Here is a 13,281-nt window from a genome sequence, read left to right as displayed (position 1 = left end):
CAGAGACAAAAATACCAATATATAAGTGATAGGCACACCTTTTTACAAAAAAGTAAAACAATGTCAAAAAGAAGGCCATAGTCAGCACAAGTAAACACATCTTTAGAAGGTCCATTTCTGAGCCAGTTCCAGAGTATGTGACTTGTCTAATGCAAGTCTTACCTGTTACACTACCAAATTACAAATGTTTTATTTTTTGTGTAGGCTGGCTAGCAGCCAAAGGTCATCAGCCTACTGAATAGGTGGGATTGCAGGTAGAGTCACTGTGCTTGACTTGCTTTTATTTATTTATTTTTTAAGCTTTACCACATGGAAGATAAAAGGATGTTTTTAGATAGGAAAGAAAATGAAATACCAATGGATCATAGCCAAATGTCACACATTCTATTTGTTTTAATAGCTCTGTAAACTTAAATTCATGCAAGCTAGTCTGCCTCACTTATTATTTGCATATGATTTACTAATGCACATGTGTACATACCCATTTGCAGATATGGTGAAAACTGCCCTAGACTTAGTTGTACTTCGTGTGAAGTTCTCTTGATGGTTCATTGCACTAGTATGCAACAACTAGTGATTAAGCAGGCAATATACATACTGTTGAACAAACCTTTTACACATGTAGAATGAGGAAATAGAAAAGCAAATCCCTACTACAAAGAAGATCACACTTGCTTGACTTTCCACATTCCAGTTTCCTTTGACCCTAGACTCCTTCCCTTTCTACTCTGCTACATGCTTTACTTATTAAATGTGTGTTGCTTTTTTTTATAGCTTTGAATTGTTCAGAACATCCAAATAGTCATCTTCTTTTTAACCATTAAAAAACGCATTCAAAGAAGAATAAAAAACACACACATCCATGCCTTCTCCAGAAAGGCCTCTGTGACTTTTACAACATCCCTAACTTCATTTATCTATAGGATAGCTCTTGTGTGAGCTTTTTCAAGTTCAGCCAAGCCAGCTGCATGATCAGCACAAAGACAATGGCTCCCACACATGGGGTTACACGGATTAAAGAACCCAATTCATCAGTAAATCTGCCAGATGGCAGTGGAAGAAAGCTTGTAACTCTCTCACTTTCATTTCAACAGCAGCAAACAATGTTCAATGTTTAAAATAAACTCTTCCAGATGAGCTAAAGATAAACTCTGAGGTGGGTGGACTTGAGCTTGCTGGGCTGCAGCTCTGAAGTGTTTGATTACATTAACACAAAACCCCTGGGTAGAACCCGCTTCTGTCAACAGATTGCTTAGACTTCGGACACTTACTACACGAAACCATTTCCTGTGCTTTCATGGGTTGGTGGCAGAAACTTGCTTTACTTTTCTCACAAATTAATAATGATTTTATTTTTCTCAGGGCTCAGCATTTCCTTATATCATGTGTATGGCTTCCAGATACACCTCAAATACTGACATGGATGCAGGCATGGATGTTTGAAATCTCTTTGTTTACAACTTAAAATTTGACTTATTCACAATACTACTTTCATAGTAGAAAAAAAAAAAAGAAGGTAGTTGGGGGAAGAAGTATTGGCAGGATTCGGACTCAAATAACTACAATTTGAGCTATAATAGACCATCTATAACATGGCAACCTCTAAAGACAAAATGACATGCTGAAATACAACTCCTAATATGCAGGAACTTACCTATTTAACATAATTAGTAGATGCTTTTTAAGTGAGATAATGAAATTAAATCATAAGGTGCAGCTGCAAAAACAGCACATATATCAATTCAGCATGCTGATTGATTTTTTAAAAATAACCTCAAAATGTGGAAGTCTTTGGAAAAATAAAATTCACTACCCCCAAAAAACATTTATTGCAAGTTGTTTGAAGCTGAAATATCTGAAATGTCAGCATTAGCTTTATTTTATTCAATAAAGGTCACTCACGTGAAATTGATAAGTGATATGAGTTAATTAGAAAAAGAACAAGGATAAGTCATATGTACCATAAAACTGTTACTTGACCTTAAAACATACAGCAGTTTACAGCAGTTCATTCATTTGTTTACTTTCTGATCTAAGGGTAAGAGTTTAATTGCCATCTTTGTTGATTTTAGAGCATAGATTTACCCAGAATTCCATCTTTTTACATTATAATCACTTCAATAGTACAGTTTATGACTTTCAGCTTTTGTGGCTTCAAAATAGACTGTATTTAAAGTCATTTGTAAAGGACCAAAATATAGATATCTCTTAAGTGTTTAAACTACTTATTTTTAGTGTAGGATAGATGTTTGAAACCTTATTCAACAGTAAATTTGTAGTGATTCACCTTTAATATTATAAAACCCCCATCCTCATTTTCATAGTAAATCTCTCTTTGAATTCACATTTCACTGGTTATATTATGATTATTATCTTTTATTATTTATAAGAACAATGAACTTGTGTCAATAAATAAGTAAACAGTAAGCAAGCATAGAGGACACACACACACACACACACCAATTAGGCCGAGTTTTGTTTCCTCTTTAATTTCTACACATCAGGGAAACTGATATTGTGTCTAATACATACTCAATAAATATTTGCTAAATGGATCAATGAGTGAATGAATAAATGATACACAATTCACTCTTCCTAAAATCATAACAGACCAAGAGAGTGCATATGCATTTGAGTATGTTAAAGGAGGCCATCGCCCTAGAAATTCCATGTTATGAGCACACAGCAATACATTTTTCAGGAAGAATGGAGCATTGGTTATCAGAGTAAGTCCACTAGTAATTGCATTAAACATCTGGCCTGGCAAAAATCTTTCCCCTACTGTCTGCAGAAAACTGAGCATGCCTTCCAACTTTCTTCTAGGATTTAACTACCTTTCTCCAAGTTAACCTGTAACTAATTTAACTTCTCATTGTCCAGAGAAGGTTTTGAATCATCTGAAGGTGGTCTGTGGGGCCAGACTCCTGAAGGGTGATTAGTAACATGTTCTTTCTTCAGTACTCCTCAGGGCATTTGGAATCAATTAAATATTCAAATATAGATTTTCTCAGATCTCTAGCCAGACCCAGCAGGTTTATCAAGGGAAAGAGGTGGAGGGAGATAACTGCTATTCCCTACACCAGAATCTATAGCCAAAGATAGATTAAAAGTACATTCACTAGACTTCCTGGATCAGCGATCAAATTATCCTGTAAGATTATTAATGATATAGAAAAGCAAATATAGCCTTATAGAGTAAAGAGAGTTGTAGGGTATACTGTCCTGTACAATGTTCGAAAGGCAAATAAAGAAATAGCACAATAGGCTCAAAAGACTAAGTATCTGAATACAACAGTAGTGCCTGGACAGGTAAGAATGATTTTTATATTGCTAAGATATATTGTAAGGATGACTGTGTAAGACAATGTAACTAGGACTTAATCTGGCCTACCAAGCTTTAATCAGTTACAATGTTTTTTTTTTTCCAAAACAAAAAAACTTATTGATTCCTACTTTCAAGATCTTCCCAACATATGTACCAATCTAAGCATCACTTTCACTCATCTCCTCTTGTTCATAGTAATGCTTATGTGCATAGGGGATGGAGAAATGTGTTCCAAGTACTTTTGCTAAGTACTTTTCCTACTCTGTCAATGTTACTCTGACAAATCTTCCTTCAGTATGTATTTATATCCCAAAATAGTGAGCCTAGAAAATTACAACCCAGGGAGGTTAATTTCCCAAGGGGAATGAATCCGGAGAACATTTAGTTAAATTCAATATGGTAATATGTATAAGAAGTGAGACACCTTTCCAATCATGTGTACAAAGAAGCGCACTTTGTAAAACAATTATTCTAAGTGAAGTTGAGGCAGAAGGCCCAGTGATCTCACAATTTCTTGGAACAAGCTGTTTGAAACAGAATTTGAAAAAAAAAAAAAGAATCAGCATGGAGAACGGGTTAACTGGTGTTCACTACCTATCATGACACAGGCTTCCTTCTCCCAGTATTTGCCTGAGGATGGGCATTTATATATCATTTAATCAAATTACTTTCCCCTTATTCTTTTGTCCAGTAAAATGTTTAAAGTGAATCTCTGTCAGGGAAAGTGCACAGAAAGAGAAGCACGGAAACCATCTGCAAAATCTAAAAGTAAGACTGGTGGTATGGTGCTCGATTCCATTAGCCATAGTGGTAGGAAGATCCTGTAAATGGCAGCTCATCTTACCTAACTAGTTGGTGTTTCTGGATACATTTCTAGATTTCTATCATGATTAAATCAGTATCTTCTGTTTTATTGGGGTGCCACAAACAAGCATCTTGAAAGGTCCAAAAAATCCAAGTCCCCTGAAAAGCATCAAGTATCAAAATACAGCCAGAAAAGATGGTATTAAATGTTAAACAAAAGGGGGGGGGCTCCTTTTTAATGAAGTAAAAGTGTAGGACAGATTTATTAGCTTCCATTTTTCCAAGTTGCATTCCAGCATATTTCCTGCTTGCATTTCCAAGTTCAGCAGGTCTCTGTGTAGGATAACTTTTAAACGTACAGTGTTCCAAAGACCAGGAAGCTGCTGTGTTTACTGAACCTACACAGACACACCTGGGATGGAATTGTCTTATGTCAGCCACACAATACTGTAACAGAAAACAGACTTTCTGTATGATCTGCCAAGGCCTTGCCATTCCCAAAGAACTGACAGGAGCGAATAGCTGATCAAGAGCAAGCCTTGGAAGTGGAAGTGTAACTTAAATGGTAAAGCACCAGCCTTGAGTACAAATGCAAGCAAGAATGTGAGGCTCTGAGTTCAAGCACAGAAAGGGAGTTATTCCTGGCCAACATGGATAATCATTAAACACAGTTGTTGAACTTTATTATCATAGTGCCATTTTTCAATATTAAGCGATGGCAAGATAAATGATTACATATTTTTTCTTTCTGGCTCTACTTCTTGAGTTTCATCTGTACTTCTGGTTTCTTGCTCGGGCTGGCTTGGAACTGCCATCTTCAGTTCTCTGCTTCCTAAGTAGCTAGGATTATAAATGTGAGCTGCAACTAAGGCCTGGCAAAAATTGCTAAATAGATAGTATGATACTCTTCATGGATGCCTACAGTATTCCTATATGGGCTCAAATTTTTATGCACTGTCCTTAATTTTCTACGCTGCCTCAGGTATTTATTATGTGTACTTTGATTCTTCAAGGAGAAATAAAAACTAATAGTAATAAGTACATGTTTCTTGCAGAACTATTATTCTAATTGTCTAAGTAAGTCTGTACATGAATAATTAGTACACTTTTAAACTACAAAGACCAATGGAAAGAGAGGAAGAGGGAATTCTCTGTGTCCTTGGGGACAAGAGAAAGGAACACACACTAGGGAGGGTAATTAGGACAAGAGGAAACATAAGAAATCCCTGTAGCAAGGGAGTGGTGGAACATTCTATATTCTGGACTCCTCTGTCCCACAGTCCCATTGAAAGACTAGAGAGGCACTGTCCAGATGCTAGTCAATGTGACACGCTCCTGTTTTAAAAATATACAAACATTAAACTTAGACATTCAGTTCTGAAATCTATTTCACATACTCAGTATCAACTCGTGTTCGGTCTACCATACTGGTTTGTACAGACAGAATTCTTTCCATCGCTGCAGAAAGTGCCACCCAACAATATGGAATATATGAGTTCACAGAAAGTCTATCACCAGTTCCTGGAGGGTCTCGGATGAATTTTAAAGAGCTTGAATGTTAGGTAGGAATAATTTATAAACTATTATTATGCTCTACAAAAATCCCTTTAAGGATAACGTTGGCAAAACTCCAGACCTAGAGTATTGCTGTAAATTGTTTATTCATTCAACTTCTACATTTGAGTAAACATCTTTTTTTTTCCTTAAATTTTTTTCAACTAAAGAAATTAAAAATAAAATTACAGGTTGAGGTGATCACAGGGATATATATCTGTATTCCACTACACTTGGTTGAAACCAGCCTGGGTAACTTCAGGTTTTCACATAGGTTTGGGGATGTGGCTCATGTAGCAGAGTGCCTGGCTCAACAGTGGCCAAAGTCTTAAATTCAAATCACAGTCACATATGCACAGTCTTACATGTTTTGAAACAGGACACAAATGAATTCAGGTATTAAAAATTATCTCTAGGAGCTTTGTACAAGATGTGATAAGAGACTAGGGACAGCAAGCCCAAAAGAACTACTGTTCAAATTGCAAAGAAAAGCACAGTGAAGGCTCAGCATCAGCAAATTTATTACAAATCAGATTCACAAGGCAGATCATTCCACATCAATATATTAAAAATGTTAACATTTTAGCAACATAAAGATATCTGAAAATCCTCTCAAGGTATCTATTCGAATTCTTTAATACTTGTAAATCTGTCCAACTTAAACGTTTTATCCATCACATGTGACTTATTTAAAATATCCTTGCTGAAATCCTCTTATCCAGAAATAACTTCTCAATAACTTCTAACTACTTGATATACCTCTTAGCACTGTTTTTAACTGTAAAGCTCAAACCACACCATTCATGACTGCAGATACAACTGTGATCTCTTCTTCAAGTAGCTCTGATTTCTCCTTATTTTACTATGCCAACCATCACTTCACTGATATCCCAGAGTTTTCTTGCTACAGATTCATCCATTGCTTTGGGCAGCAGTCCTTCCTCCTTACAATCCCCAAAGTACCTTCCTGACACACCTTCCACCTCAGGAGAAGAGGCCAAATAGATAGAAGTCTGGGCACCTTCTAATGGGCTTTTGAAAAAAGCCCATGACACCAAATTGAAAAGTGGTCTGGCTAGCAGAGGAACGTGTATGTGCCTCCCAAGATTCGTCCGAACAATACCTGGATGTAACACATTGACAGTCACATTGGTGCCTTCTAAGCGGCGGGCTAGTTCTCTTGTGAAAAGAATGTTAGCCAGTTTGCTTCGACTGTAACAGAAGCTTTTATTATAGCTTTGTTCACTGTTCAAATCTTCAAAGTTGATGTCTCCATATTTATAAAGTTTGGAAGAAACAACCACAATCCTGCTGGGAGCTGAACTTTTGAGGAGTCCCAGCAGAAGATGAGTGAGTAGGAAGTGGCCCAGGTGGTTCACTCCAAACTGCATCTCAAAGCCATCCTCTGTCTTCGTGTAGGGGCACTGGAAGATCCCTGCATTGTTGATCAAGACATCCAGCCTCGGCTCCTCCTTTATAAACACCAAAAGGACAACAAAGAATTAGGAGGATAGGTCTTCATTGCTCTTCTCATCCATGATAAAGGTTTCAGATTTTTAAAAGGGGGGGTTGAGGAATTTGAGACTGGGTTTAATTCCAGCTTTTAGCCTGTGGTCAGTAAACTATCTGAAACAATGCCAATGGTATTCTTGATGAGTGAAGAAAGGGATTCCTTTACAGGATGTTCTTCAAGCACTGACTCAACTGTTCCTTCCTCTTTATTAAAATATGAATGTATTTCTCCACAGTAATCTGCAACTAAGAGATGCAGAAGAAATCAAATCTAAAACTTCATCTCTGGTCTTATGATTGTACAACTTAGTGATTATCAATATGCAGAGTTTGGAATTGTACTACGAAGTTGATTATTTGGTTGGTCCTAAGACACCTTGTAAAACTTAGGATTCCACATTTCTTCCCTTCATTTTAGATAAGCTAGGAAAATGTCACTTTAAGAGAGTCACATTAATGCTGAGATCATATCAAAAGGACAATACATGTCCTTATGATAAAATCTGAACATGTTTTCAATACACTAAACTATCATAAAATGCTTTAAACAGAGAAAAATGGAAATAAAGTTATGCATGTTTAACACTGACCTCATCTACTTCCAATAACGTTATGAGCAAGATGAAGCAGAAGAGGGGCCCCTTGTCCCATTAGGTAAAACAATGAATCAGACATGATGATGAACTCAAAAGATACAAATGCCCTTCTCTTAGTTACAGCCTCAGTGAGCACACATACAAAAGAAGAGCCAGCACTACGCATACTCAGACCTACCAATAACAATACCATACAAAGATAAATTTAAAACTGGTTTATCCCATACCCCTCAAAGCGTATCATGAGAATGGTGTCATGAGAATGACTTCAAGGCATTTCCTTTAAATTGAGACAAGTATTAAAAATGGTCAGACGTGAACTCCAGGTGAGAAAACAGGAACAAATCAAATACTTTAAAATAAAGCAGGAGCTAGGTGCTAATAATCTTGCCTATAATTATAGCTACTTGAGAGGCTGAAAATGGAAGGATGGAGCTTCAAGGCCTCCCTGGTCAGAAAAATATTTAAAGACTCCTCTTAAACCTTGAGTAGCTGGGCATAGTGCCTAACACCTATCATTCTAAGGTAAACAGAAAGATCATGGTTCCAGATCAGCCTGGGCAGAAAAGTCGACTGAGTCTTCACCTCTAAAGAAGGCAAAAATGTGGTGTTCACCTACAATCCCAGCAAATGCAGGAGGCCCAAAAATGGGCAGACAGTGGTCTACACATGTACCTGGATAGGCAGAGACCCTATGTTAAAAAATGCAGCTGGAGCATGGCACAGAGGTAGTGTTCAAACCTCAGTACCACCAAAGAACAAATAAATGAAGAGCCAGGGGACTCTAGGATTCAATGTGTTTTTCCTATAAGAATCCTCTTCTGAGCTTCAAGATGTCCCCAGTTTAGGAGACTGAAAAATCTATCATCTGTCTTCTGTCTAGGAGACAGAATTTTGCATTTGGATATACTGTTAAATCTTCTCAAATTAAAGCTCTAAAATTTATGGTGCTCATGGAGAACTCATATGTTTTTTTCTAGCCATTTCTTGCTGCCTCCCCCCACCCAATGGATAAAAATAATCCCCAAATGATTCAGATGTAAAGACACTGTTGATGACCCATGATTAAAGTAATTCTACGTCAGCACTTAGTTTTCATTGGCCTTTCAGCCAAACCTATGTCAAATGAAAAATGTGTTGTTTCACAACTGCTATCAAAACCTACCTGTTGGAGGGTTACTATTTTTCATTCTGCCCTGTCTAAGACCCTTTAAGGTTTTCCAATACCCAACTTCAAAAAGAAGCAAGAATTCAATGACTAAGGAAAGAAAGGAGTGTTCTTTTTCACTAATCCTTTGGAAGGGTTTCCTGAATTAATCATTTCAGAGCCATCATTCTTCGCTGGGCTTATGTTATTTTAAGACTTTATCATCTACTATTTTTTTTTAATCCTAGGAGATAAATGACATAAATACCAAAAATACCAACCTGCACAAAGTCTTTATTTCCATTTTTTTCTAATTATAGTCACTGAACTCTAGAGCCAGGGAGGTCTGTAAATGCTCAGAAGCAGTAACAATTTAGTTATTTGTCTCTTTACCTTTTCACTTGTTCTGCTTCAAGTCAAGTGGCAAAGGTATCAGGAATAAGAAACATACCCAGCCCCACTTAGACTTTTAATGCAAAACAGGAAGATCCACTTTTTAGGGATTCCAAGAACTTCCAAACTATGAAAGACTAGTATTACTAATCTGGTAATAAAAGTAATCTGCTAAATAATAAAATATCAGTAATATCAAAACCCCAGCTCCCTTGATCAACGAGTGTCTAAACTGCAATTAGAGGTTCCAGAGCAAGGCAACAGCAGTCCTAAGGTGCTGTGGAATACTTAAAAATTCCCAAAGAACCAGTGATATTCAATACTTCAAACTACTAGATCCAAGTGGTTCACCACTTCAACATAATACTGTGATAGTCTCCTTTGATAAAGGCATTTGTTTATGAAGCTTGGCTTTTAGCAGTTACTGGTAGGTGCTATTATAAAAAGCAAGTACAATGCTAAAAAGCCATGAGATAGGATACATGGTAGTTTGTCTAATCAATTGGAAACAATACAATAACCAAAAACCACACATTTTTCATTACCAATTATTCGTATTTCTGAATGAAGATCAGGGCTGGGTGTCGATGGCTCAGCTTGTAATTCTACTTAGGAGGCTGAGATCTGAGGAATGTGGTTCAAAGACAGCAAGTTCAGGGAAGTCCATGAGATTTTTTTTTTTTAATCTCTAAGTAACTATAAAAAAGCTGAAAGTGGCACTGTGGTTCAAGTGGTATAGTACTGGCTTTAAGCACAAAAACTCAGGGACAGTGGCCAGATACAGAGTGCAAACCCCAAGACCAGAAAAAAAAAAAAAAAAAGAAAGAAAAGAAAATCACCTCTTTGAATTATGTGTATAATTTTTTAAACTGAATTGTTAGGACATAACTACTTCTTAGGTTGCTTAGAACCAACTACTTACCAAACAAACCTGTAGATACTAATTTTAGCAGAAAGGCATCATGAAAAAAATTAGAGAAAATTTGGAAACTCCTGCTTTAGACTCAGGAGATTTCAGTTTCTACAGGTGTCGTTTGGGGCTGGCTAGTTTTAGATGTCTCTCTGATAAGTCACCTTTGGAAGAACGCCTTTTAAGAATTCCAACCTAGGGTTTCCACTTTAGTGATTTCCATCTGCTCAAGGAAACTTTCATATCGCAGTGGCAAGGGGCAGGAATACAGAGCAGGCTATGGGGCTCTGAAGACAGATCATAGGTAAGTTATCTGACCTTCCTTAGGTCTATTTGCTCAGGATTAAAAGGCAGAGATAATAATGCCCACTTCTGACAGTTACCAGTGAAGATGTAACAACTGCTAAAGACATTTTAAATCCACTTCATTTTTTTTAAAAAGAAATATCTGAAATCTGTAGCACACTTCTGGGCATATGGTAAACCTTTCAATAAAGCAAATAATAGTGCAATGTATCGTTTTTATCCCTGTCCATTTGAATTATGATTCCAAAATGCCTTTGGAAATCAGGCCAGACAGAGACTGTGTTAAGGTGATGGGAAGTGATGGTCCCTACTTCTGTAGAAGAGGAAACAGAAGAGGAAGCGAGAAAAGGAAAATAGGAAGGAGAAAGAGAAGGAAGAGAGAAATGGGGGTGGGAGAAAAAGAAAAAAAGCAAAAACGAGATACGTTTAAAGCGGTTTGACCAACCAGACCCTGTGCGAGAAGGCATGATTTGACCTACATTCGCTCAGGACAAGGGCAAAAAGAATTCCAGGAGACCAGGGGCCAAATCCTGGGCCATGCTTAGATAACAAAACGTCCAAATACTAGCTTCGTTACGGTTTTCCTCTGGGGTTCATTTATCTCCGCATCCTCGCATCCTCCGGTGTAGGACCTCCTTTCTCTCAGGCCTGCTGCTGTCATCCATTCCGTCCCCAAGGTCAGACCATTCCCAAGGTCAGACGCAGGGCCTGGCCCCGCCCCCTGCCCAGGCCCCGCCCCTCCCTCCAGGGCCCGCGGCTTCCTCCCCCCCCCCTCCGCCCACCCCGCCCCACTCCACTCCACTCCGCCCGGCGTGGCCAGACCCACACCTGCAGCAGCTCCTGGCAGAAGGCTCGCACCGAGCGCAGCGAGGCGAGGTCCAGCTCCTTGACGACCAGCTCGCCGGCACCGCCGGCGTCGGGCGCGGGCCCCGCAGCCTGGGCGAGCTCGCGGCGGAGCTGCCCCGCCGCCTCCTCAGCGCGCGCGCGGTCCCGGCAGCCCATGATGACCCTCGCCCCTAAGCGCAGCAGCTCGGCGGCCGTCGCGCGGCCCAAGCCGCTGTTGGCCCCCGTGATCAGCACGGTCTTCCCGTGCATGAGGCCGGGGTCCCCGTTTCCGTGAAGCCGCTGGGCCCGGGAGCCCACGAACCGCCGGGACACTAGCCACAACGTCCCGCCGAGCGCAGCCAGTAGTGCTGCCGCGGTGGCCACCCCCATAGCCTTCCGGGCCGAGGTCTCGCCGGGTCCGGAGCGAGAGTTCCGGGTCTGGGCTGCCACAGGCGCGCAAAGGGCTGTGGGACTGTGGGACCGGGCTGCTCGTCTCCAGGCGTTTCCCGCGAAGCATCCTGGGACTTGTAGTTTCGGGCCTGAGGATGATTTGGGGCCCCCCAGCCTGGTCTTGAAGCCCAAGCACTGGGATTAAAATTTAGGACCAGACCCATTGAAATCCCAGCGAGGTCTTTACTGAAGGAACGCCTGAGGAACGCTGTTTTGAGTTTACACAATTTCTGTAAAGGCCAAATAGTTATCCATAATAAGGTAACATCCTCTGGGCGTTTTGTGTGCTTTCCTTTAAGGGCCTTGTAAACTCATTTCAATTTACTTTCACCTTCTGTTACATGAACCCTGCCTAGCTGTAAGGAAGAATCTTCTAAAGAAGACTCCTCCCTCCCCCACCCCCTCTTTCCTAGTTGTGGCTTCAAATTTTCACATGAATCACTTGGAATGAGAATAGACCAATTGATTTCACCCTCTGTTGTGACCCCCTTTGCCAGTCGTTCAAACCTCATCTCGGGTGTCTCTTTTCTGACCACTTCCAGCCTTTGCTGGTCTGCTTCCTCAGCCTCACATGCAAACACCATGGGCACCGAAAGCAGCCCTTCTATAGTAGTGGCTATGAGTCGGGACATTTTATTTTGGGTTGTTGTTGGGTTTGATTAAATTTTTAAATATCCCGAAGGATGGAATTTTGAGTCTCTCCTGTGGTCTTAACATAGAGTAATGCATAAAAAGTGGTACTCAATGTCACAACTGATACATTTTAGACGGGCTTACATCAAATCTCCCTAGAAAGATAGGTATGCTTATCTTTAAGGTGGAGTATGTATGTGTAGGTTACTTCGGAGATAGTAGTACAGCTGGAGAGAATAAAAGGGCAAAAGAAAGAGAAGGATCAGTGTTGCTGAGTAATTGCTGGTTTGGTTTACATATAGAGCTTACTGGAATAAATTCTCTCCAAATCATTCCAGATGCCATGAGATTCATAACTATTTGAAAGGCTGGCCAACAGGGAAAAGAGACACATTCTATTTTTGAGAGAAGATCTAGGTTTTTATCCTGTACTATGACTTATTAGCCCCACCTAAGGCCTGATCCTTAGACCATCTAATATTTTCAAGTGCTTTGATCCTCATTGAATATATTGAATAATGCTATGTCCCAGATATTTAATTTGATGAGATTGAGGTAACACAAATATGACCAGTTCACTGTGCCTAGTGGATATTATGGTTAATAACTTATCATATTTTGTTGAAAATACAAATCATAACAATGACATTGAAAGGCCACCAGACTATTTTCTATCACTTTTTTTTTCTCATTGGTTTAATTTGCCAGGCCTAAAGCTAGATAGTTTTCAAGTATGAATATCTGTGGTCTACAGGTGGCTAATAACACGGAGATTTTCCATTTGTTTTTCAGGAAGCTCATTCTTAGAACTCATTTTAGAAAGTAC

At 39.4% G+C, this 13,281-nt stretch overlaps 1 protein-coding gene across 1 annotated transcript; it reads right to left on the bottom strand.

Annotated features, from left to right (window-relative positions):
* Positions 1-6,182: 6,182 nt before the first annotated feature.
* On the bottom strand, positions 6,183-11,834 carry Rdh14 (retinol dehydrogenase 14). Its single transcript, XM_090337408.1, has 2 exons — positions 11,376-11,834; positions 6,183-7,155 (listed from the first exon to the last, which is right to left on the bottom strand). Exons 1-2 carry the CDS (start codon positions 11,760-11,762, stop codon positions 6,538-6,540), a joined length of 1,005 nt encoding a protein of 334 aa, XP_090193534.1. The 5' UTR covers positions 11,763-11,834; the 3' UTR covers positions 6,183-6,537.
* Between the last annotated feature and the right edge of the window lie 1,447 nt (positions 11,835-13,281).

This window comes from Megascapheus bottae, chromosome 7 (genome assembly GCF_031878675.1).
Source record: "Megascapheus bottae isolate mThoBot1 chromosome 7, mThoBot2.hap1, whole genome shotgun sequence".
In the NCBI taxonomy this organism is placed as follows: Eukaryota; Metazoa; Chordata; class Mammalia; order Rodentia; family Geomyidae; genus Megascapheus; species Megascapheus bottae.
The sequence above is the reverse complement of the archived record's forward strand: the minus strand, read 5'-3'. Positions and strand labels throughout refer to the sequence as shown.